Raw genomic sequence first — 21,498 nt, 5'->3', positions numbered from 1 at the left:
AAGATTACTTCATTAAAATTGCAGGCTTAAATGACGCTTATTGTGTCATGAAAATTGCAGATGAATGTGTAACTGCTTGGCCTTGTGGTTTTAATCAAACTTAAGGACATGAGCCACATGGACAGAGCTCGTTATGTTGCTGCTTCCTGCACATCCTCGCCATGTCAACATGGAATACTCATGGTATAAATATTTCTTAATCTTTATGAACAAAGCAGGCTTTACATGACTTAGTGACTATAACGTTCATCGTTTGTCAGTTGAGTTGTTTTGTTGGGGAAGACTTTGTCTGACCACCGCACCACAATGTAAAGCCACAGGGCGTCTCACTTCATTTACATTTCCAGCTTCCCAACCGACTGAACTTTGTATGAGAACACATGGCTTTGTGAGGGGCTTCCAAACCCTGGCTCGTAACCCATCAGATTAGGGAAAAACACTGTCATCGTGGGCACGACATTTCCCGGGGTGTCATTTAGTACATTTCAGATCGTTCATTCATGGCTCCACTGTCGTCTGAAACCTCAAAATAAATTATGTGCTTCATAGAGAAATGTTTGCGAGGAGTTTTACTGTGAATTGCCTGGGCTAATTGCAAATTGTTCCCTTCAGCAATGAAAGGCTGATAGTCTATGATAGTGATATTGTTATTTTTAATTAATCCCTCTCTTGTTGTGTTCAAATCCCACTTGTTGTGTTCAAATCCCACTTTTTTATGGCACCATGAAAAGTGTTGCATGAAAAGGTATCTTCACACACCCCCTTTTTGTTTGCAAAAATGATATATACGTCATCTGGCTTTCTCATTTTTGAACCGCAGCTCTTAGATTGGCAAAAGGATTCTATTACAGAAACAGATACAGCACAGCGCAGTGTGCACATATAAGACCTGGGGGATTGTAATGAGAACTCGACACAGAAATTGCTGCCATTCAATGTCCCTTTTATCATTCAGTCTGCCTCGTAATTATCCTAGTCATTCACTTCACACAGCATCTGAAATTTGAGCCATTTTATTTGATGTTAAAGTGCAGTTATCTCTTTTTGTCGTCTGATAATGCGTTCATTTAGATTTGACCCTCGGTGTAGTTATAGATATGTAGAAGTATCAAATATGGCTCGTACATGTTTTAGTTCATTAAACTGACAAACAGAATTGACTTATACATTTGTTAACACAGGATTACTGTCACAAGATGATTGGAAAACAACATGTTGCTTCCTGGCTCACTGGAGTCGAGGGTTCATTCTGAGGACTGTTATTGTGTAACTCAGAGAGTGTCCTGTCTTAAGTCAAGATAATATTGATGCAAATAACTCGACGATGCAATGCAAGAAGAGTAAATCATTTGAACCTGGAGTGACAAGTTGTTTGTGTCAAGACAGTTTAGGGACAGTAAAAGAAGCAGGCTGTTTGGCAGCTGACTGAAAAACAGTTTATTGTCCATTGTGTATGGCTTTATCATCCACAGGAGGGTTGCGAGAGGGCTGCAGGTGCCAATCCCAGCTGACATAGGGCAAAATGCAGAGTACACCCTGGACAGGTCCCCAGTCCATCACAAGGCCAACATTAAGAGAAAAACAACGATTTACTCACACCTATGAGCAATTTACAGTGTCCAATTAACCTCTGCATGTTTTTGGACACATGGGGAGGAAACCAGAGAACTCAGAGAAAACCCACACACACAGGGAGAACATCCAAACTCACAGAAAAGCATTCTTGCTGTGATGCAACCGTATAGCCACGTGCACCTGTTCGCTTGTTAAGCATTATTTAATTAAAGCTCTTTTTTCAGTAGTTCTCTGTGGGAAGTATCTTCAAGTGTGAAGTCGAGCTACAGAAACTAATCAAGCAAGCCATTTTAGCTGATTACAGCTCGGTGCATATATCAAGTTCGTATGAAACCACAGAAAAGACAGGTTGATTTAAATAAAAACTAATTTAAGGGATGATATGTTTTATGTTAAAAATAACTACTCATAGCAGATTTATTTTGAATTCCATGAATGTTCGTCAGCATCAGAATTAACACTGGAGGTTGGATATGTTTGAATGAATTGAGGTAATTTACAGTTTCTATTTTTGTGTTCCTCCTCTCTCAGATGATCTGAAGAAGCAGTTAGAGTTGAGGAGAAGGCAGAGGGCAGCTCAAGGTAAGAGCATTTTGAGTTCCAGCTCCATCTATACCCACAGACTGTACATCCACAGCCACACCAGCAGCTCACCAGTGCACTGACTAAATGAATGTATTTTATGCATTTTCTTGAGCTAAGAGAATCCAAGTTAAAACTCAGTTGGTTCCACATCATCCTTTGAAATGAGCAGTTTTGTCACAAGTGGAAACTCTTCAACCATGGTTTTGATATTCAACTCTTTTCAGAACGGCCTGGTAAACAAGTGAACACAATGTGGGTGCTCTTGTTTAGCAGTGGCCACTTCAAAGCCTTTGCAGCAGTCCTCAGTGCCTGAAAGCTCAGTGACCAAAGACTGAAAGACTGGGCGGCAACGACTCCGAGACCCCTTCATTTAGTCTTTTCTGACTGGTTTGATCGGTGACATAAATGCTTTGATGAGGAAATCTGGTTGTAAAGACTACAAACATCTCATCCTATTTCAGGCTCCAAAGACTTTTCTTGTTATTTTGAGTTCTGCATCAGAGAACACGTCACAGCAGCCTGGTTTCTGTTATCCAGAGCCAATACAAAACATTGTCTCACAACCACAACATGACTGTTTTTCTCCTCAGTGTGCTCATGTATTATCTGTCTTTAAAGTGTATCTCGTGTCCAATGCTACTACAGGTGTGATGGGGAATTACACAGAGGCTGGGGAGGAGATGAATGCCCTGGAGGAAGAAAACCTGTGCAAACAGATTTTGCAAGAAAAAGAAACGTGAGTGTAGTCAAAGTTTTTTGTCATCATACCATGGTTTCATAGTTTCCCCTAGGTCCCTGCTGAGATTGATGAGACACAGCAGATGCTGCGAAATGGGGACAAAGAGATGAATGTTTTGCTGCTAATATCTCCCATCAGCTACAAGAGCGTCATTGGCCGTCTAAAAGCCTTGAGGACAGAGATTGAGCACCTGCAGCTGTTGCTGGAGAGGGCAAAAGTCAAGCTCCAGAAGGACTTTCATAAGTGGTGGAGCCAGGAGGCTTCCAGTGTTCAGGTGACTAGATTTACCTTCTGTCTATATATGTGCCAACACCACATAAAGCTTCTGTGACATGACATGATCGCATGTCAGAAATAGCTGGAGTGATTGTTGTTGCTTTGCATGTATGTCTATGTTTTCATGTTGTAATTGTGACAGGTGGTTCTGCTTGAATGGCTTGAACAATGTCCAGTTCCTTTTTTGTTTACGTTTTAGGTCCCGAAGACTTTTGGCAAATCCCTGGTGGATTTTTCTTTTTTTTTTTTTTTACAAACGTAGTATAAACATGTCACATGTGGTTTTTGTTGTTGAAGAGGAGGAGAATGTAAAGTGTTTGCCCACAATGCAAACTTTGGGGTTCTTTTGTACAGCAACATGGTCAATTCTTTTTTTTCTGATTCAAGTTTGTGCTTCTTACACCTCAGTACTTGCCTGCCTTTCATAATCAGAATGTGGTCTTGTGAAAGCTGCTTTTTGGGCACTAAATTCTGAAGCTTTTTAAATTCATTAACGCATATAGCTCTTACAGTTCAGCTGTAGAGACGCTGGGAGTTGAACTTGTCCATCAATAACACTACATTCAGTTACCAACCTCGGTGTGAAGCTGGACCCACAACTTACCTTTGTAAAACACATCAAACATCTGTACAAAACCTGCTTTTTCCATATCAAGAACATTTCTAAACTCCGCCCATTCCTCACCTTCTCTGATGCTGAAAAACTCGTCCACGCCCTGATCTCCTCCAGGCTTGATTACTGTAACAGCCTGCTCATCGGTATACCCAACAAACACCTTCAGAAACTTCAATTCATTCAGAACTGTGCTGCCCGAACTCTGATGAAAACCCGCAAATACGACCACATCACCCCCATTCTTCAGAACCTACACTGGCTTCCCATAACCTCAAGAATCCAATACAAAATCGCCCTCATCACCCACCTTTGCATCTACAGCAACGCCCCACAATACCTCAAAGACCTCCTTACCCCTCACTCATCCACCCGTAACCTCCGGTCCCAAAGTACCAACCTCCTCCATCAGCCCCGCACACGACTCCGCACCATGGGAGACCGAGCCTTCTGCTCCACTGCCCCCCACATCTGGAACTCCCTCCCTGAACACCTACGACAACCCCAGTCTGTCGATGCCTTTAAAAAAGGGCTTAAAACGTTTCTATTCGAACAGGCTTTCCTAGGTCGTTCCTAGATGTTTTTATTCTCTTTTCTGCACTTTCTTCTCCTCCTTTAACTATTCTTTCTTCTGCTGATTTTAATCGTGTCTGATTTTAATCGTGTCTGATTTTTCTCTTAGTCTTTTGTTTATTTTGTTTTTTGGTTTCTGTAGCACTTTGAGATAACTTTATGAAAAGTGCTTTACAAATAAAATTTATTATTATTATTATTACATCAACACAGTATTGGGACTTCTTCTCGTCTTATACATCAAAAAAATTGACTTTCCATATCCGCTTTTCCTTTTCTTGGCAGATGCTATGATGAGTGATGTGTACTGCTGGTAGTTTTATTTTTATGCATTGTCTCATGTGCTAGGACAGTGCTTCCTCGCCCATCTTCCATCACCTCTAATGTAATGTTCTTTACAAGCTGCTATGTGGCACCAGTGTGACCCTCTCTCAGTCTCTGTTCAATGTCATGCTGAATGGGTCCTGGTGGGAAGATGTGTAGGAGGCCAATACTCAGAAACACAGAAATCCATGTGACCCAAACAAAGGTTCCCAGAGAGCAACCTAGAAGCAAGAGAGTAAATACATCAATACACACTCTCGGTCGTCAGAGTTTTAACTAGGACAATATGTTGTTGGGGTTTCACAGCAACACACAGGGGGGTAATAAATGAGTCAGTGTTTATTTCAGTCCTAAATAGTACCTTTGTATTTGTACTCAATACTTAGGAGATGTCTACAGTATACGGACACACTGTGAAAGCCAATGTTAGCAAAGGCTTGGATAGAGAGTTGAGTAGAAACTGCACAAATTATAAATGACAAAGAGAGATGGGTCTGTGGATTCACACTCACACACTTGGCTTGGCCTTTTAATGGCTGTTGTGCACATTTCAGGAACCAACAACATCTGACCGGCAGACACTGGCTGGCTTCGACTCTTTTATTTTGATCTCGCGAACGGAGAGAATACCATCTTACTCACATCCGAGGAAGGGCCAGGGAATTTATCACCGACTGACAAAGAGGAAGTCGCACAGACAGGTCTTACATGTGCAGTTTTCATGCAGGAAATGGGCCGTCGGTCTGCAACCGGGACATTAGCAACAGGTTCAAGTCTAGATTGTTTAGTTTACATGTGGTTGGTTAATCTTTAAAAACTGATGGAGCTGAAGGGAACATATTACTTATATACACTGTCATCCAATCAGAAGGGCTCCAGATAAAATTTCACACGTTTTCTTTCAACCATTGTTTCTAGGAACCTGATTCAGCCAGGTGTCGTCACACAGACTCACCACAGGGAACCTTACAGCCATCTTTACCCGGCACTCCCGGACTAGGGTGAGACTCTCTCTCTCGCTCTGTGATTGTTTGTTTTGTCTCTCTTTCCATCGGTCCTGCGCTACAGCAGATATAAATACAACCTTGAACTTACTTTTTGGAGAAGCCAAAATGAACTTAATATAAAGCATTTATTCTGAATTTCTGCTGAGCCGAGCCAACTGCTTACATGTAGAAGAAACACCTTCTCCTCACTGACTCACTTCTGCTTAATTCATTAGTTATTTTTACCCATTCACCATCTGCGCTTGAATGTCACTTGATTTAATGGCCAACAACCTGCAGCTCTAGTTTCCATGGAACCCTTTTTTTTTGTGCTTCACCAACCCTACTGATAAAATAATTCTCTCTACGTGACATGAGGCTTTTATCAAATAGATATTGTATCACATCACAAACAAAACACCATTATATTATGACCAGTCCATTTGTCAGACTGCAGCTGCAGGCTTTCCTGCCTGCTCTCAGTATCAATGTCGGTTATCACATTTTGTTGTAGGGTTGTTAAAGGATGTTAGCCGATGCTATACACCCTGGAACTTAAAGTGAATTATATTGTTGAGGATTATTGTTGTCATTACTGTTCATTCAGAGGTTCATCAGCTTTGCAGCAAATAAAGTCTTCAAACATCATCAGAGAGGAATGCTGATTAACAGTTTTTGATTATATATTTTTTATGGCCCATAAAAAAAATGTGCTGAACCTTGGTGGAGATCTGTGCTTTCTGGGTGCTTTTCCTCGTATTAATCAGATTAAATACGTCTGGATGGTTGCTATAAAGTGTAACAGTAAATCATAAATTCTTGGCCTTATTTCGCCTTCTAGTATTCCACCGTGTTTTCATGCTTTGAATGGTGTGACTGTGTAATAAAGTAGGTGAACCCCACAGAAACGCTGGACATAAAATATTGGCGTGGAAACTACATTTCAGTGTTACCATCTCTTATGGTTTAGATAAACACATGTACACTGTGTGATGATACTAAAAATAAATTTAGTATAGATTTTCATATGAACAAATCTACTGTAGATGCAGATATAGATTGTGCTATAACAATCCTCCTTTAACTTGTGTGGTGCACCTGTTCTGAGCAGCACAGTGAGAGACTTCCCTGCAGACCCGACTCCACAGACGTCCACCTCTTCTGTTCAAGATCTCAGGTCTGCCCAGCTCTTGTTCCATGACTGTGTTTTACCACTTGTCAGAATTTGTTCTAATTAGTATGAATTTATTTGTGAATTTCAGAAGCTTCACTCCTCAAAACCTGGTACCTCCCATAACAGCTGTACCAGCATGGCACGATACGTCCATGGACGGGAGCGTGACTCACTTCACTCCTTCATCTGAGTGGAGGTACATGTGGGCCAGACTTACTGGAAATGAACGTGTGGCTTTGAAAAGAACGGATTGGTTTTTAATGACACTGTGTGTAAATGTATCTCTGCCTGTGTTCGATACATTCAAAATATTTTTGTTAGAATGTGTTGAAATTAGATTAGGCCACTGTGAAAATAATTATGTCATAATATGACGTAAAATTAAGTACTGTGTACATTTTTAAGTGCGTGTCCAAATGCAAACAACACAGGAGCCAGTCTACATGTTTGCAGTGGTCGTTAAATCTACACAAACGGCCTGGACCTGTAGATTTTATAGCCGCGCTGTGTTTTCTCTCCACTTACGAATGTAGCCATAAATTTTTATTTTTTTGTGAAGTAATGTCTCCAAACTCTTCTACCCAATTCAAAGGCATAGTTTCTCACTGGAGCGCTGTTTTTTTTTTACAAGCACAGTAAAACATTCAGAGCATCACATGCAGGCTGTAGTCGTAGTCTGCACAAGCACATGGAGCACAGCGATGCGTTTGTGAAACGGTTTGAACTCACTCTCTTGAAGCACCTGGAACAAGAACAGTTAGACTTTATAAATTCTTGTTCGATAATATGTGGATAATTCATGTTGACCTTTTCTGACGTTCAAACATATTCACATATCATGTCAGGTCCCTCTCTAGCACCAAGCTCTCGTCCTCCTCTATTCCACTGACTGGACACCAGCAGACTGATGCTGACATCCTGGCCTTTATCAGAGCCAGACAAAACCTCCTCAACAGACCAGGTAATTCGCATTTTGTAATCAACACTGCCCTCTGGTGGTTTGCTGCTTTACATCTTCTTGAGTCTTTAATGTATGAAAGAAAATCAGTTATTGTTTACCTTTAAAACTCTCTAACTCTCCATATTCTCCTCTGACTCAGACATGTAAAGTCGACTTCCCTATCTCGTGGTTTGTCGATGATGAGGAATAAATTAGCAGATACCAGGCAGAAGAACGGAAGCTTTTCTTTCCTGTATTTCTTTCTTTCGTCCCTGTTTTGACAGGGAAGCCTCAGATCTCGGTTTCTGTGTTTCCTCTCTATGATTCTATACCCCCTATCAAAAGAGATTTGAACCTGACTTAAAAAACACACATTGTTGTTTCTTTTTGAATACGCTCTCTTATGTCTGTGAAGGTTCGAGTACACTCCAGAGGATATGTTCCGTCACATCTTACCTAATTTCTGGATTATCTATTTTCAGATGCTCTTCATCAGTGATATGAAGGTCTGAGGAGGAATGTAAGGCCTGGAGCTATCATCATCTGACTGCTTGTGCAACCACGACATCTGCCAGGTGATAACATGATCCTATGAGCAATGATGGGCAGTGATGATGTGAGAAAATTATGTCAGAAGGCCAAATTTCACATGGAAAAGACACCCCACACACACGTCCTTTTCTCATCCTTTTTGTCATTCTGTTTGCACATGCACACACACACGTATTGACCATCTAAAAATGATGCCATTGATGTAATGGGCAGCAGTATAAATCATGGCACGCACCGGCCATTTGAGCTAAACAAATGTTGTCTCAAGATATCAGAGGATAGAGCAGAAAATAGGAAACCATCTGGCTCTAATATGTGTTTACGGTTGGAATGAAACTGGACTTTTCAATGGTCCGAGTGCATTTCAGTGTGAAATATAGTTCTGTGTTTTCATGTCATTCAAAAAAATGTCTTTGTACAATGGTATAAATGGGTGTTTTTAATATATGTGGAGTAGCTTTTGTGTTTGAACAAAGTATTAATAAGGATAAGAATATTAAAGCTGCCTATTAACAAAGAAAGGAACCGTTCTAATTTATTTTTCTGTGCACATTTCCTTTGTCCTTATTGAATTCAACAGAAAATCTTTATTTCCTCAACTTATTCCACACAAATTGTGTGTGGGACTAGTGGAAAATCCCTTCTAGTCGCATTTTAAAGGCTGTAATGAAAAGGAATGTGCAAATATAAGTGAAATCTGTGTCTGTGCTGTGGTTTTACTAATGGATTTTCAGGAGTTTAAAATAATCCGTCTCTGGTCACTAGCATTTAGAGACAGAGGGAGGTGGAGCCTATCCCAGCATGCACTGCGTCGATGACTGTGAAACAGGGATGTCTGTACCAGTCTTCCTTAAGATGCATTTGAAATTCAAATTGGGTTTACAAGCATCTCTTTGTGTCCTCTACTTATAATTGAGCTGAATGATGTTTGGATGCTCACAGTCAATCCTGGCAATATCATTACTTGAAAGTTGATTAAATAGCAGGACTCCTCCTAAAAGGCTTGACTGTAATATGTCAGTGTCAAACAGCTGCTAATCAAACACTTCCTATCTGAACATCCCTGCGCAGGCAACCTGTGGCCACTGCGACAACCTGTTTGCATGGCTTTGCGTCGATTTGTTTGACGGATGACGAGCAGCTGCACAATTTGCATCAAGTCGCTTTGAGGAAACACTCTTTCGTGGATGAGTCAAGCTTAAGTTCCTTATCGTCACCTTAGATATTAGCTTTGACTTGAAGACAACCTTCTATATTTTCTAGAACTTTATGTCAATTCTGTGTGTCTATTTTTTACTGTGCATGTATATCATACTAACACACTGAAACCCCAGAGCTCCATTAGGTTTGTTCCTGAGGCGTCTTTGGTTTATGGCTCACAATCAAGTAGCGTACCCTCCACACCTCTCCACAAAGTCCTCTCCTTCCTCTCCACCTGACCATAAATATGCTCGGCTCCTGACTGTGGTGGAAAACGTCTGATTGTTCTAACAGATGTTACAGAAACCGAGCCTCTAAACTGATGAGTTTAAGCGCAATTAAATTAAACGTATCCCCGTTGACATGTCTCAGGTTGAGGCACCGCTCGTCGCTTTTTAATTTAATTTAATTGAATCATTATGAAATCTGCTTTACAGCAGCTTCTGGTAAGTGCGTCAGGAACTGTATCATTTGCGGTTGAAGTAAAATTTGATATTTGAATAAAAAACGAGTCCCAAGGAAAGAGTCGACGTTAGTGCTCGGATGACCAGCAGCAGTCCGGTAAAACATTAACTTTTGTTCTGCTGACAAGATGCCGCCACCACTTCCTTATTAGTGCAAACAGCTGAACGTATGTGTGTGTGTGTGTCCAGATGTCGCCCTAATGGCAAAGAGGAGTTTGATCGTTACCCAAGCAACCTATAAATCAATGCCCAACATCTCTGCCACTCTGACCAATCAGAGCAAGATCATTATGGGGAGATGTTTACCGACCGAGTTAGTGCTGTCACCCCAAGATACAGCTTCACCAAACATCCACCTTTTCTTCATGCGGTTGTGATTTGAAGCAGATTTCAAGGGAACTATTATTACTGCCTCTAGCTTACTCTAAAAGAAACACATTTTTTGGTGACAACTTCCTGTTCCTTTGCCTGGAAGAGATTGTGCAGTGATGGATGTTCTCTACACATGATTAGATCCGTGCGTTTGATTGTCACTCCTTTCTGAAAGGGATTTCTCCTTTTTGGAGCGCGAAAACACCAGCGTGTGTTTGATGGCGAGGTTCCAGTTGGCGCGTGTCAAAGTGAACTGGACTGCACTTTTGTCTGTGGCTTACTTCACATACTTGCTGGTCGGGGCCATAATCTTCCAGATACTGGAGCGAGAGGCTGAGATCAACAACCGTGACCACTTCCAACTGGAGAAGCTGAATTTCTTGACCAATTACACCTGCCTAGACGGAGCCGCCTTGGAGAAATTTGTTCAGGTTTCCCATCTTTAAGGATTTAATCATTAATAATAATAATAATAATTAGAAATTGTTTGACAAATAATGTTTTTTGTGTTGTGTTTTGTCAGCAACAGAGGCTAAAGTGCATGTGTAACTGTCAAATATGGAGAAAATTAAACGTCAATTTTATGATTAGCGTAGGTAGATAGTAATAAATGCTATGACGGTAATCTGACCTAAAAAAAAACAAAAAAACGATAAGTGTGTCATAATCCAAAACACACATACAATGTAATTACTGCATGTTGACATGAGTGAGGGATGTCGGTCAATTTTCTTTTTTTAATGGTGAGAGAATGAAAGATCAATTTTATGATTGGCTTAGGTACATAGTCGTAATGTGTGATTAAGATTTAAAAAAAAAAAGTGAGTGAATAATTCCTTTCTTTGTTTATGTTTAAGACTATGTTAAACCCTTTATCTGTCTCTGTTTTCAGGTTATTTTGGATGCCTGGGAAAATGGAGTCAATCCCTCGGGCAACTCTACAAACCCCAGTAACTGGGATTACAGCAGCTCCTTCTTTTTTGCAGGCACTGTAGTCACAACTATAGGTGAGTATTTAGTCAGGTTGATTTATATAAACGCCAACATCACAAATACCCTTTTGCCTCGAAGGGCTTTACAGTCTGTACATACATAAAATACAGAAATGTAGGATTAAATTTTAAAAGATACTCGTCCATTATAATCTGCCTCACAGGTTACGGCAACCTCTCCCCGAGCACCGTGGCTGGTCAGGTGTTCTGCGTGTTCTACGCCCTCTGTGGCATCCCGCTGAACCTGGCGTTCCTCAAACAGCTCGGGAAGTGGGTCACCTTCCACCTGGGTCGACTCAAGAGGGGAATGGTCTCGGTCGGACCGCACAAGGTACTGACGGAGATAGTGTGCCACAGAAATTGAAATATTACTTTTTATTATAACAACTTTGCAGTCAGGTAACAGTAGGTTTACATTATGGTACAGTAATGGCATGGTAATAGTCATTATGTGACGGGGAGGTCATATTTTTGCCATTTCCACCATAATATTATAATTATAATAATAATAGCTTTATTTGTATAGCACCTTTGACAGCTGTTTACAAAGTGCTTTTACATACTCGTCGATATACACACATAAAAACAGTATAAATAAAACAAATATTAATTGATTTAAGGTGTTTAAAGAGGAATGAGATAAAATGATTAAAAAAAAGAGTGCTAATAAAGGATTTACAAAGTAGTATTCAGGAAATACATTGGCTATAAGCTATAAGGTGATATTACCATAATATAATATCATTACACTATTGTGGTATTGCTAATTTAAGGTCAAGTTTTATATATTGCTCTATATATGACACTACTTCTGCATTAATGAGACAAACTGTTTCCTTATTTCTTATTAAATGGAGCACATTTATATAATTATATGCTAATTTATTGCTTTAAATAAATGTTTTTTTGCATGTTCTGCTGTGCTGTTGTGGTCCAAACCACTTTCTAGTGTTTTCAGTCATTATCACACGTGTTTGCTTTATTTAGTGCACGGACGTTTGAATTAAACCTGAATCTAATCCGAGCCGTGGTTATATTTTTTGATCCAGCAAACATTTGAGGCTCTGGCCATGAGCTTATTTTTCGTCAGCGGCAGCCTGCTCTTTCTGGTCATCCCTCCTCTGCTGTTCAGTTACGTGGAAGGCTGGACGTTTGGTGAGGGCTTCTATTTCGCCTTCATTACGCTCAGCACTATTGGTTTTGGAGATTACGTGGTGGGTGAGTAGAGGGTGCAAACAAGCTTTCATGTAAAACCAGATGGCCACACTTTTTCTTACAATACAATAACTGTTTTTAAAATATATAACACATAACATCATTTACTGACTGGGATGAGTTTGCCATGTTCTGACAAGGGTTGTTCTTGTAGGGACTGACCCGGGCAAAGAGTACATCTCTCTGTACCGTGGCCTCGCAGGCATATGGATCATTTTTTCCCTGGCTTGGCTCGCTCTTATCCTCAACATGGGAACCAGAATGATGGAGCATGTAGTCGTCTTGACTCACCCGGGCTTTAAGAAACAAGAGGAGGAAGAGGACACGTCCTCCTGTAAACTTGAGGACATGTCAAAGATCTGACATTAGGGTTAATCATAAAGAAAATGTAGTATTCATTAGATAGAAGCCATTTTGTGTGATTGTTTACTATACAACGTGTGATGTATAGCACGGAAGAAAGTGGTAAGTCAGAAAAAAAATTTGTACAGTAAATATTTATTTTTTTCTTCAAACAATTCACTTTCACCTAACAAGATTTGTTTCACTATATAACTGACACATTATAGGTTTTTCTTCAACAATTCTACCTCAGTTGAAGCAGCACAGCAGACCAGGGCCCACATTTTATTTTGCAAAAGGGCAACAAGGACATTTCACAAGTGACTTAACTTGTACTGACAAGCAATTTAACTAATTTAGTAATTCAGATGGGAAAATGTAAATGTAAATAAAAGGATCGTGAAAAGAAAGCAGGACTGGAATGAAACGAAACGGTGCATGTGTTGGGACAAAACAACATTCTTCTTTATCCTTTCTGGATCATTGTGATGCTGAGTAATACTTCTTTTTCTAGTGTTTCCAGTTTGTGTTGTCCTCATGTCTACTTTTTTTATGTATAAGTAGGCAGAGTAATGAAAAACCACAGTCATAGTCAAAGCAGGAATACATGCAATACAGCAAATCTCATGCAAATATCTTGAAAAAGGTAATATTTGTAATCACAGATGATATAGTGAGCAGATGTGTGTGCTCACCTTCATATTTCACTACATCTATCAAGGATCCTCTATGTTTTTTTTAGACTTAACAAGTATTCTTAAGTCTATGCTTATCGATAAAAGACCTTTAACTTTATATATTTGTGAAATTGTAAGTTTGACATAATGCTGATCGCGGCAAAATTCCCCAATAATGAATAATCATGTATTACATGTATGTTTACTATCCTCGTCAGATAGAACCGCTGCAGCCGTGTTTTTGTGACATGGTTTATGAGTTTTTATCTGACATGATCCAAACCGCCTTTTCAGACAGTTGTAATGTGACATAATATTGTTTTTTTCGCGAGACCACATCTGTGTTTGTGTGCTGATGCTGAACTCCAGTGAATTGAGCTCAGACGTTTATCTTGAACAAACTCATTAATCAAGATGGTGAAGTGAGGTGAGCGGCTGCTTCACGATCAGCAGCTGGAGCTCAGCAAGACTGATTTTTGTTTTTTACTGAATACTGCAAGATATAATGTGGAGGCCCTTTGGTTTTGTGAACTACTGTGTGTGTGAATCCAGAAATCACACAATCTTCTGTAGATTATCTTGAGCTAAGGCTCCTGTCATGAATTCTTTGACCACAAATACATTTCCTCATGGGCAGAAGAACCATTATATTCACCTTCAGCTCAGCCCTCTACTGCTGTTTCTTCCTCTTCTGCTCGTTTTCCAACAGATTTGCATTGTTGGTTGCAAAACAGTAGCGCAGCTGGTGTTTCATTTACCTGCAATGCACAGACGGACAAGGAGCCAAGGCAAGGAAGCACTCACTCCTTGCTGTTGACGGCTGAACTGACCGAGACGCTGAGATTATCTGGAATCAAAAGTCCTATCTGAGATGAAAATAAAGGAGATGCTCAGCGTGGTGCCGGTGCCCTCCATCCTCATACTGGGCCTGGTTTACGTGGCCTACGTCCTGATCGGCGGGGTGGTTTTCTGGAAGTTGGAGGGAGAGCACGGACAGAGGGATATCGGTCAAGTGCTTATAAGAAGAAGCAACCTGCTCATGACGTACACCTGTCTGAACCAAGAGGCCCTGGAGGAAATGGCTCAGGTGAGGTGAAGAAATAATATGGCATATATATGACAATAACTCTGTTAAAACCCAGGTTTTAATCCTCAAACCAGAGCACTAAACAGGCACATTACACTTTGCAGCTCTCTCTATGAACAGTAGATCTATATTTTCTTCATTATGTGGAGTTCTACATGTGTACAGATTAAGTTTGTTCAACAAGCAAATTAATCTCATTTAAGAGATTAACCGGGCTTAAATGGGTGGGAAAAAACAAGTCCGGTTTGATTTCTTGGCCTGTAGTGGTCATGTGGCTCGGAGGCACCTTCTTTTATGCAAATACCAGCTCTCCAGATTCTACTTTGTTTACGTATCTTGTTCTGACTCGATTTACACAGCAGCAAACGTGTGCGGTGATGTTTTTCTAAGGTGTGTACATGCCTCGTTCTCTGGGTCGATTTTGTTGAGGTTTGAGCGCCTCTGTTGTCCAGCTTTGTAATGTTTCCTTCTTTGTTTTCATTGGTCAGATCGTTAGCGATGCATCAAAGTTGGGCCTGAGTTTGAAAAACAACCACACGTCAGACGGCTTCTGGAAGTTCACCAGCTCGGCCGTGTTTGCTGCAACTGTGGTCACGACTATAGGTCAGACATCATCCACAGTTTTGGGGGATCAAGAAATAATTCTTTTTTCTAAAGATTAAATCATATATGCTACGCAGGATGTTCCACATTTGCCATCAGATTCTCAAAAATGTAGTCGTTAACAGCCTCCTCTTCTGCAGGTTATGGCAGCATGAGTCCCAGCTCCACAGAAGGACAGATCTTCTGCGTGTTCTTCGCACTCATTGGTATCCCGCTCAACGTAGTGGTGCTGAACAGGGTGGGCAAGTACATGCTGGTTATTGAGAGGAAAATATGTGACTTCTTTGAGGGAAAGACTGGGCGAAGGGTAAGTCTAAATATTAAGTATTAATATTATTTGCTGTTGTAATTAACCTTTTAGCCACAAAATGCTGAAACGCATCAATACCTCAACATAAAATGGAGGTCAAGGTATTTGTTATTCTCTCCAGGTAGTGGTTATTTAACATTAGTGTAATTGAACAGGTCATGATGGATGAATGGATCAAACACATGACTTCCACCCCTGAGGTTGGGATGGGACAATGTATGCTGTCCTACTGATTTATTTTAAAGTGCATCTTTCCACTCATTAAGCCATGTTTTTGTAGCATTACCATTATTACAACATTGTTTGCTAATGTCAGAAACATTTGGTTAAGTTCAGCAGTTCCCTCTGTGTCCATATGGACCTCATATTTGTGCACATGAAACTTCTATGGATTAAACTAAGTAGATTATTACAGGAAGTGGTCATGCCGTCCCGTGTCTGCCCAATATTTGGTTTTCAATATTCTTTTTCCTTAACATCGTGTGGGTTATCTCAACCAATTATCAATTTACAACAATAGAAAACAAATGATATTTGGAATTGATAATAAGCGTTTCCCCTATTCAAATGCATTTTTTAGCCAAATTCAAGACGTGACTGTGAAGTAACTCCGTGTTTGGAGTCAAAAGAAAACAATTAAATATGTGAAAACACAATTCTTTTCAAAATGAGACAGTGACGCACCTCAGCCTCCTGTGGCTGAAATGGGTATTACACCAACAACAGTAACATTTCTGCAGCTTGGCAAACTGATGCGGGAAGTGAGGAAAACTATTATCATTTCTACATTTTACTGCAGAAGTTGTCCCGCTTCTTTGTCCACCTGGTGTCCTACATACTCGGAGTAGTTCTCTTCTTCATCGTGCCCATGCTGGTGTTCCAGAAATTTGAGGGCTGGAGCTTTTCCCAGACCATCTACTACTGCTTCATCACCCTCAGCACCATCGGATTTGGAGATTATGTGGCAGGTGCAGCACATTATATTCTTATCGGGTGATATTGATATCAATCTATTAGTCAATATACTTTATTTGTCCCATAAGGAAATTTGTCTTGGACTAAAATTGTCCTCATAACACAATAAAGGCATTAAAAGAGCTGTTAAAACACCATAAAAACCATTGCACATCCCTTTTGGCCTCAAGCTGCCTTATTTAAAAGTCTAAAATGATTGTTTGCCCACTGCAGTATCATAGTGTTGTGTTTACTCTTCACAGTGTTGCATTAAATGAGTCTGTCTTTTACAGACACTAATCCTGACAAACAATACCCAGACTGGTACAGCGTCCTGATGGCCTCGTGGATCTTCTTTGGCCTGGCATGGCTGGCTCTGGTCATCAACCACTCCATCGACATCATGGAGCAGCTCAACAACCTCGTCAAACAGCGGTGGGGCGGACCCAAGCAGGGGGAGGAGTCTTGTTCTGGCAGCACAGAACCTGACAGTCCCGACTTATGCGAGGGGGAAGACGACGAGATGGAGAAGCCTCCGATAAGTCAGTAAATCTGTGTAAATGAGGTGGCGTGTTCTGCACCACCAAACAAGAGATTCATTTTTATTGAGTCAGCGAAGAACTGTCTTAAAAGAAGAGAAGTCTCTCTTCGTCTTCCAGCTTTTAATCCTCAAACCAAACATACACCACAGGCACAAATGTCAGCATATTACACCTTCTAGCCCCATCTCTATATATAAGAATAGTGTATCTACACTCAACAAAAATATAAACGCACAAAAAAAAAATTGTTATGTGACAAAACAGAGTAACTATCCAAAAATGACACTACAACTTTATCAATAAAGTGGCTTTAATTTGCGAGCATTAGGATCAATTTCAAAACAAAAGTCCTGGAGTAATGACAGGAAGAACACAATGGGGGTCGATGATCCAAGTTCACAAACTTCAATAACGTGCGTGTCCACCATTAGCCTCACGCAGAGCGGTACACCGGCGACGCATGGACATCACCAGGTTGTCGATCGTGGCCTGGAATGATCGTGGAATGATGCACATTCAGTTGTGTTGCCACAGCTGTAACGTTCAACCCAGCACTAAGCATGCCAATGGCACGCTCCCTCATGATTTGTGACATTTATGGCATATTGACAAGTGGCAAAAGTCCACATTTTGGTGTGCCCTTTTATTGACCAGACCATAAGGAGTGTCTGTGTACTGGTCACGCATATTGACCACCACTTTGCCATGCTCCGTGACTCTCGTGAGTTGAAATATACGCAATCTGAGATTGTCATGACATTCTATTTTGTTCACCATTTCAAGTTTGTGCGTTTATATTTTTGTTGAGTATACTAGCGTGTGTGAATTGGGAAATTGTATAAATATGAAAGAATAACAGCAGTTTTAACATTTTGCATCATGTTCTACATGTTTTTTCATTAATTGGATCAATATTACAATTTTTCAGGAACAGATTTTTATCTTTGTGTTTGGAAATGTTTTATCCAACTAGCAAATTAATCCCATTTAAGAGATTTACAGGGCGTAAATGGGGAAAAAGAATTAAGTGATGGTTGATTTCCTGGCTGACTAAGAGGCACCTTCTTTTATGCAAATACCAGCTCTCCGGCCTTTCTGCAGTGGACATTCTACTTTGTTTATGTATCTTGTTCTGACTCGATTTACACAGCAGAAACCGTGTGTCATCGACTCCTTGAAGAAAAGTACATTATGTCACATGGTTTCTGCAGAGTTAAGACTAACATGATGTCGTTGATCATTCTGTTGTATGAAGACAACACTTGATATTTTCCTTTCAGAGATGATTATAAATATATTATTAAAATACGTTTGAATAACAAGGCAGGAACAGATTATGCTGTTTTTCTAAGGTATATATACACATTTACTGGCCAACTCTGTTGCGACAATATGCTACTTCACCACTAGATGTCACTACATCATTGTACAGTTAAATCTTTAAGTTATGTTCCCACATTAGTTGTTATCTAAACACATTATTAAAACTGCAATTTACCTCAATAAATCAATCTCTTTTTTTATGACTGTCCTAATGTTTGAGAAGATCTTAGCTCAGATTAAACCTGTAATGTGCTTTGTGTCCACAAGGTGCTGCAACTGTAACACAATTTGGAGAAATTACATTTCAAATCAAAAGCGAAGGCGGCAAATGCACTGTACTGTGCAGCAGACATTTATGCTGTATAATAGAGTTTGAATTAATCAATTAAACTATACTGATCACATTCTTACAGCAAACATGACTTTTTTACTGCACTAAATCTAATTTGATGTCCAGATAAGTTGTTGTCCAACGTCTGATGTCATTTCTTGAACTTTTTACATCACCGAACACGACGGTTCTTTCGTGTTGTGCTTTGTTTTAGCCGATTGCTTCCTTTCACTGAGGCTCGAACTGGAAAAAGCACTACTGCAGGACATGGTAGCCCTCCAAGGCGGCCTGCAAAAACCTCCTGAGGATCATATATCACAGAGCGAGACAGTCTACGCTGTGGAGGAGTGAATGACAAACGCAGACGGCAAGCAGCAGGGGCAAGAGAATGGAAAAAGTAGAAAGTGATGGATGTTAAAACAAGAGAAATGAAGTCAGTTTTATAAAAAGAAAAAAAATTGGGGTGGGGGTGTGCAAAATTCCAGACAGCAGACTCTTTCTCCATGGATAATTGAGTGAAAACTAATATACCATGGTTTTCAGCAGATCAAAACAGCATTTACTGTATGATATGTCACTTGACTGAGCTGTCCTTGGTCATTACTGTTTAAAAACATAAAAGCAGTGGCAAAAGTGGCGATCACGTGTGAAATATCAGAGCGTTTTTACATTCCTGAGTGCTGCACTTCATGCATGACTACACTTTTTCTTTTTTTCTTTTTTTGCAAAGGTCGGAGGTCGCGTTTGTGTGTGTGTGTGTGTGTGCCTCAAAGAAGCAACTGACAGAAATCTAAGTGCTGCAAAGAAACCATGTTGGCCCATGTCTGCATGCACGGATGACACAGTATATAATAGTTGCTTTATTCATCAATAATTCCATAATAACTTTGAAGAATATTGTTAATTCAGAGATCTGAGCAGGGCCGGGGCAAGCCTTTATAGGGCCCTAAGCTGAAAATGATTTGGGGGGGCCCTCACACCACATCAGAGTAGATGGTATTTGATTATTTTTGATACCAATGGAACACTATAAACTGTATATTAATTAGCATTGTGTTGTTTACACCTATCCAGTGTCACCCTTAGAGGGCTAATACTGTATCATGGTACGGTTCACTTTGGTACAGTACAGTACGGTTTGGAATGGTAAAGTCCTGGGTCAGGCGTGTGTGCGTTCAACTGAGATTTTAAATCTTAGAACAGATGTGCCGATGTGCACTAAATGAGCAAATCTTCAACTACAAAATAAAACCAAATAACTTAAGCTCAAATCTAAATATATCTGAAGGTATCTTCTTTCTCCACACACTATTGAGCAGTCGCTTAGTTCACTTATGCCTCATGGGCCGGCTCTGGTTCCAGACATATTATGTATAGAATGAATGAGTTAGAGGAATGTTAAAAGGTTCGTGAGCTTTTCCCCAACATTGACCATGTGGATTTAGTTGCCTGCCTCATCAGGCTATTTCTAGAACATTGCAATGGCAGCTAAACACATATTTCTGATGGTGTCCTGAGCCGAGAACAAAAATAACTGTCCCTCTGAGTTTTTCTCTGTGCATTGCTGCTCCAGGTGCACGTTCCCCCCCCCCCCCGTGCAGACCGTGTCCTCCCCTTGTTTTTAAAAGAGATAAGAGTGACGCTACTTATGCTACTCCTGAATGCCTTTCAGATCAAACAAATGCCGAAGACACACCTGTGTCACTCAGAGCCGTTAAACCAGAAACACCATAGATACTTCCTGTGTCTATTCCTCTTCTTCTTCTTCAGCATCTTTAATGTTGCAGCCTTCTCCTCTCATGCTCTTATCCTTATCACCCTGGATGGAGTATGAGCCACAAAGGTTTTAACCATACATAGCCTAAGGGGCCCATTTGGCTGAGGGTATCGGGGGTTAATAATGTAAAAAGTGAAGATATTTGGATAGTTGTGCAGAGGCTTGGGCTTCAGGCCCCCCGTGAGCCCTTGGTGTCTCAATTTAGGGGCTGCATCCTTCAAAGTCTGCTCATGACTAATCTGCCGAGAAATGCAACCTTTTGCAACAACTTAAGGATCCATCTCAAGCCAAACTATCTTGTTGAACTTATGGCAGCAAACACTGAAAAGTGATTCAGAGAATACATGTTGAAGTCTAATCATCAGGCTTCAATCAAGTCCAAATTGCTGATGGTTCAAATGTAAAAATCCAAAGGGGAGCGACATTCGTGCAACAATGACAAGCACAAGTTATGGGCTATGGATTGCATGGAATGGCCAATTTGAATGTAGACTCATGTGCTGCACCTCCAAAAGATACATTATCCTTTTCATTACTGTACTCTAGTTTCCCCCACATGCACCATCTTGCTCTGTCACTTCACTCTAGAACAGGGTTTCTCACTCCTGGTCCTGAGGAGCCGCTGTCCTGCATGATTTAGGTGTTTCCCTGCTCCAACACACCTCAGGGAATCACCCAAAACATGCAGGACAGTGGCTCCTCAGGACCAGGAGTTAAAAACCTTGATCTAGAACATAAAACCCATGCAAAAATCTGCATAAAATGATTGCATTCAACTTATCCTATAATACCTACCTGTTTTTTTTTTGGCTGACAAAACGAAGCACATGTTTCACACGCTGCAGAGTATGCGAACTATGTAGGTGTGTCTGTCGGTGTGTAGGCTACACGGGATGCTGTAGTATATAGGCAGGTCTTTGAAGTGTCAAGTGTGTGTTATGCCGTGGTCTCACACGCACAGTGCAACCAAAA

General features: G+C 40.5%; 2 protein-coding genes across 2 annotated transcripts in view; both read left to right on the top strand.

Annotated features, from left to right (window-relative positions):
* Window positions 1–12,943, top strand: part of kif6 (kinesin family member 6) — a gene marked incomplete at both ends in the record, with an annotated part of 50,152 nt that extends 37,209 nt beyond the window's left edge. The window contains 10 exons of the mRNA XM_083908038.1: window positions 2,107–2,157; window positions 2,806–2,896; window positions 3,038–3,173; window positions 5,604–5,686; window positions 6,765–6,848; window positions 6,934–7,041; window positions 7,691–7,806; window positions 11,530–11,696; window positions 12,415–12,583; window positions 12,735–12,943. Of these exons, the coding sequence (XP_083764164.1) occupies window positions 2,107–2,157; window positions 2,806–2,896; window positions 3,038–3,173; window positions 5,604–5,686; window positions 6,765–6,848; window positions 6,934–7,041; window positions 7,691–7,806; window positions 11,530–11,696; window positions 12,415–12,583; window positions 12,735–12,943 (1,214 nt within the window). The remainder of the gene's footprint in view (window positions 1–2,106; window positions 2,158–2,805; window positions 2,897–3,037; window positions 3,174–5,603; window positions 5,687–6,764; window positions 6,849–6,933; window positions 7,042–7,690; window positions 7,807–11,529; window positions 11,697–12,414; window positions 12,584–12,734) is intronic.
* Window positions 12,944–14,470: 1,527 nt separating this feature from the next.
* LOC310942623 (potassium channel, subfamily K, member 16-like) lies at window positions 14,471–19,100 on the top strand (the record flags this gene model as incomplete). The annotated part of the gene is made up of 6 exons (XM_083908037.1): window positions 14,471–14,686; window positions 15,175–15,289; window positions 15,430–15,596; window positions 16,399–16,567; window positions 16,847–17,095; window positions 18,964–19,100. The coding sequence occupies 6 exons, from the start codon at window positions 14,471–14,473 to the stop codon at window positions 19,098–19,100; spliced, it is 1,053 nt and encodes a 350-aa protein (XP_083764163.1).
* Between the last annotated feature and the right edge of the window lie 2,398 nt (window positions 19,101–21,498).

Source organism: Microchirus variegatus (assembly GCF_963457635.1).
Source record: "Microchirus variegatus genome assembly, chromosome: 21".
In the NCBI taxonomy this organism is placed as follows: domain Eukaryota; kingdom Metazoa; phylum Chordata; class Actinopteri; order Pleuronectiformes; family Soleidae; genus Microchirus; species Microchirus variegatus.
Note: the sequence above shows the minus strand (reverse complement) of the source record. Positions and strands in the feature narration are given on the sequence as shown.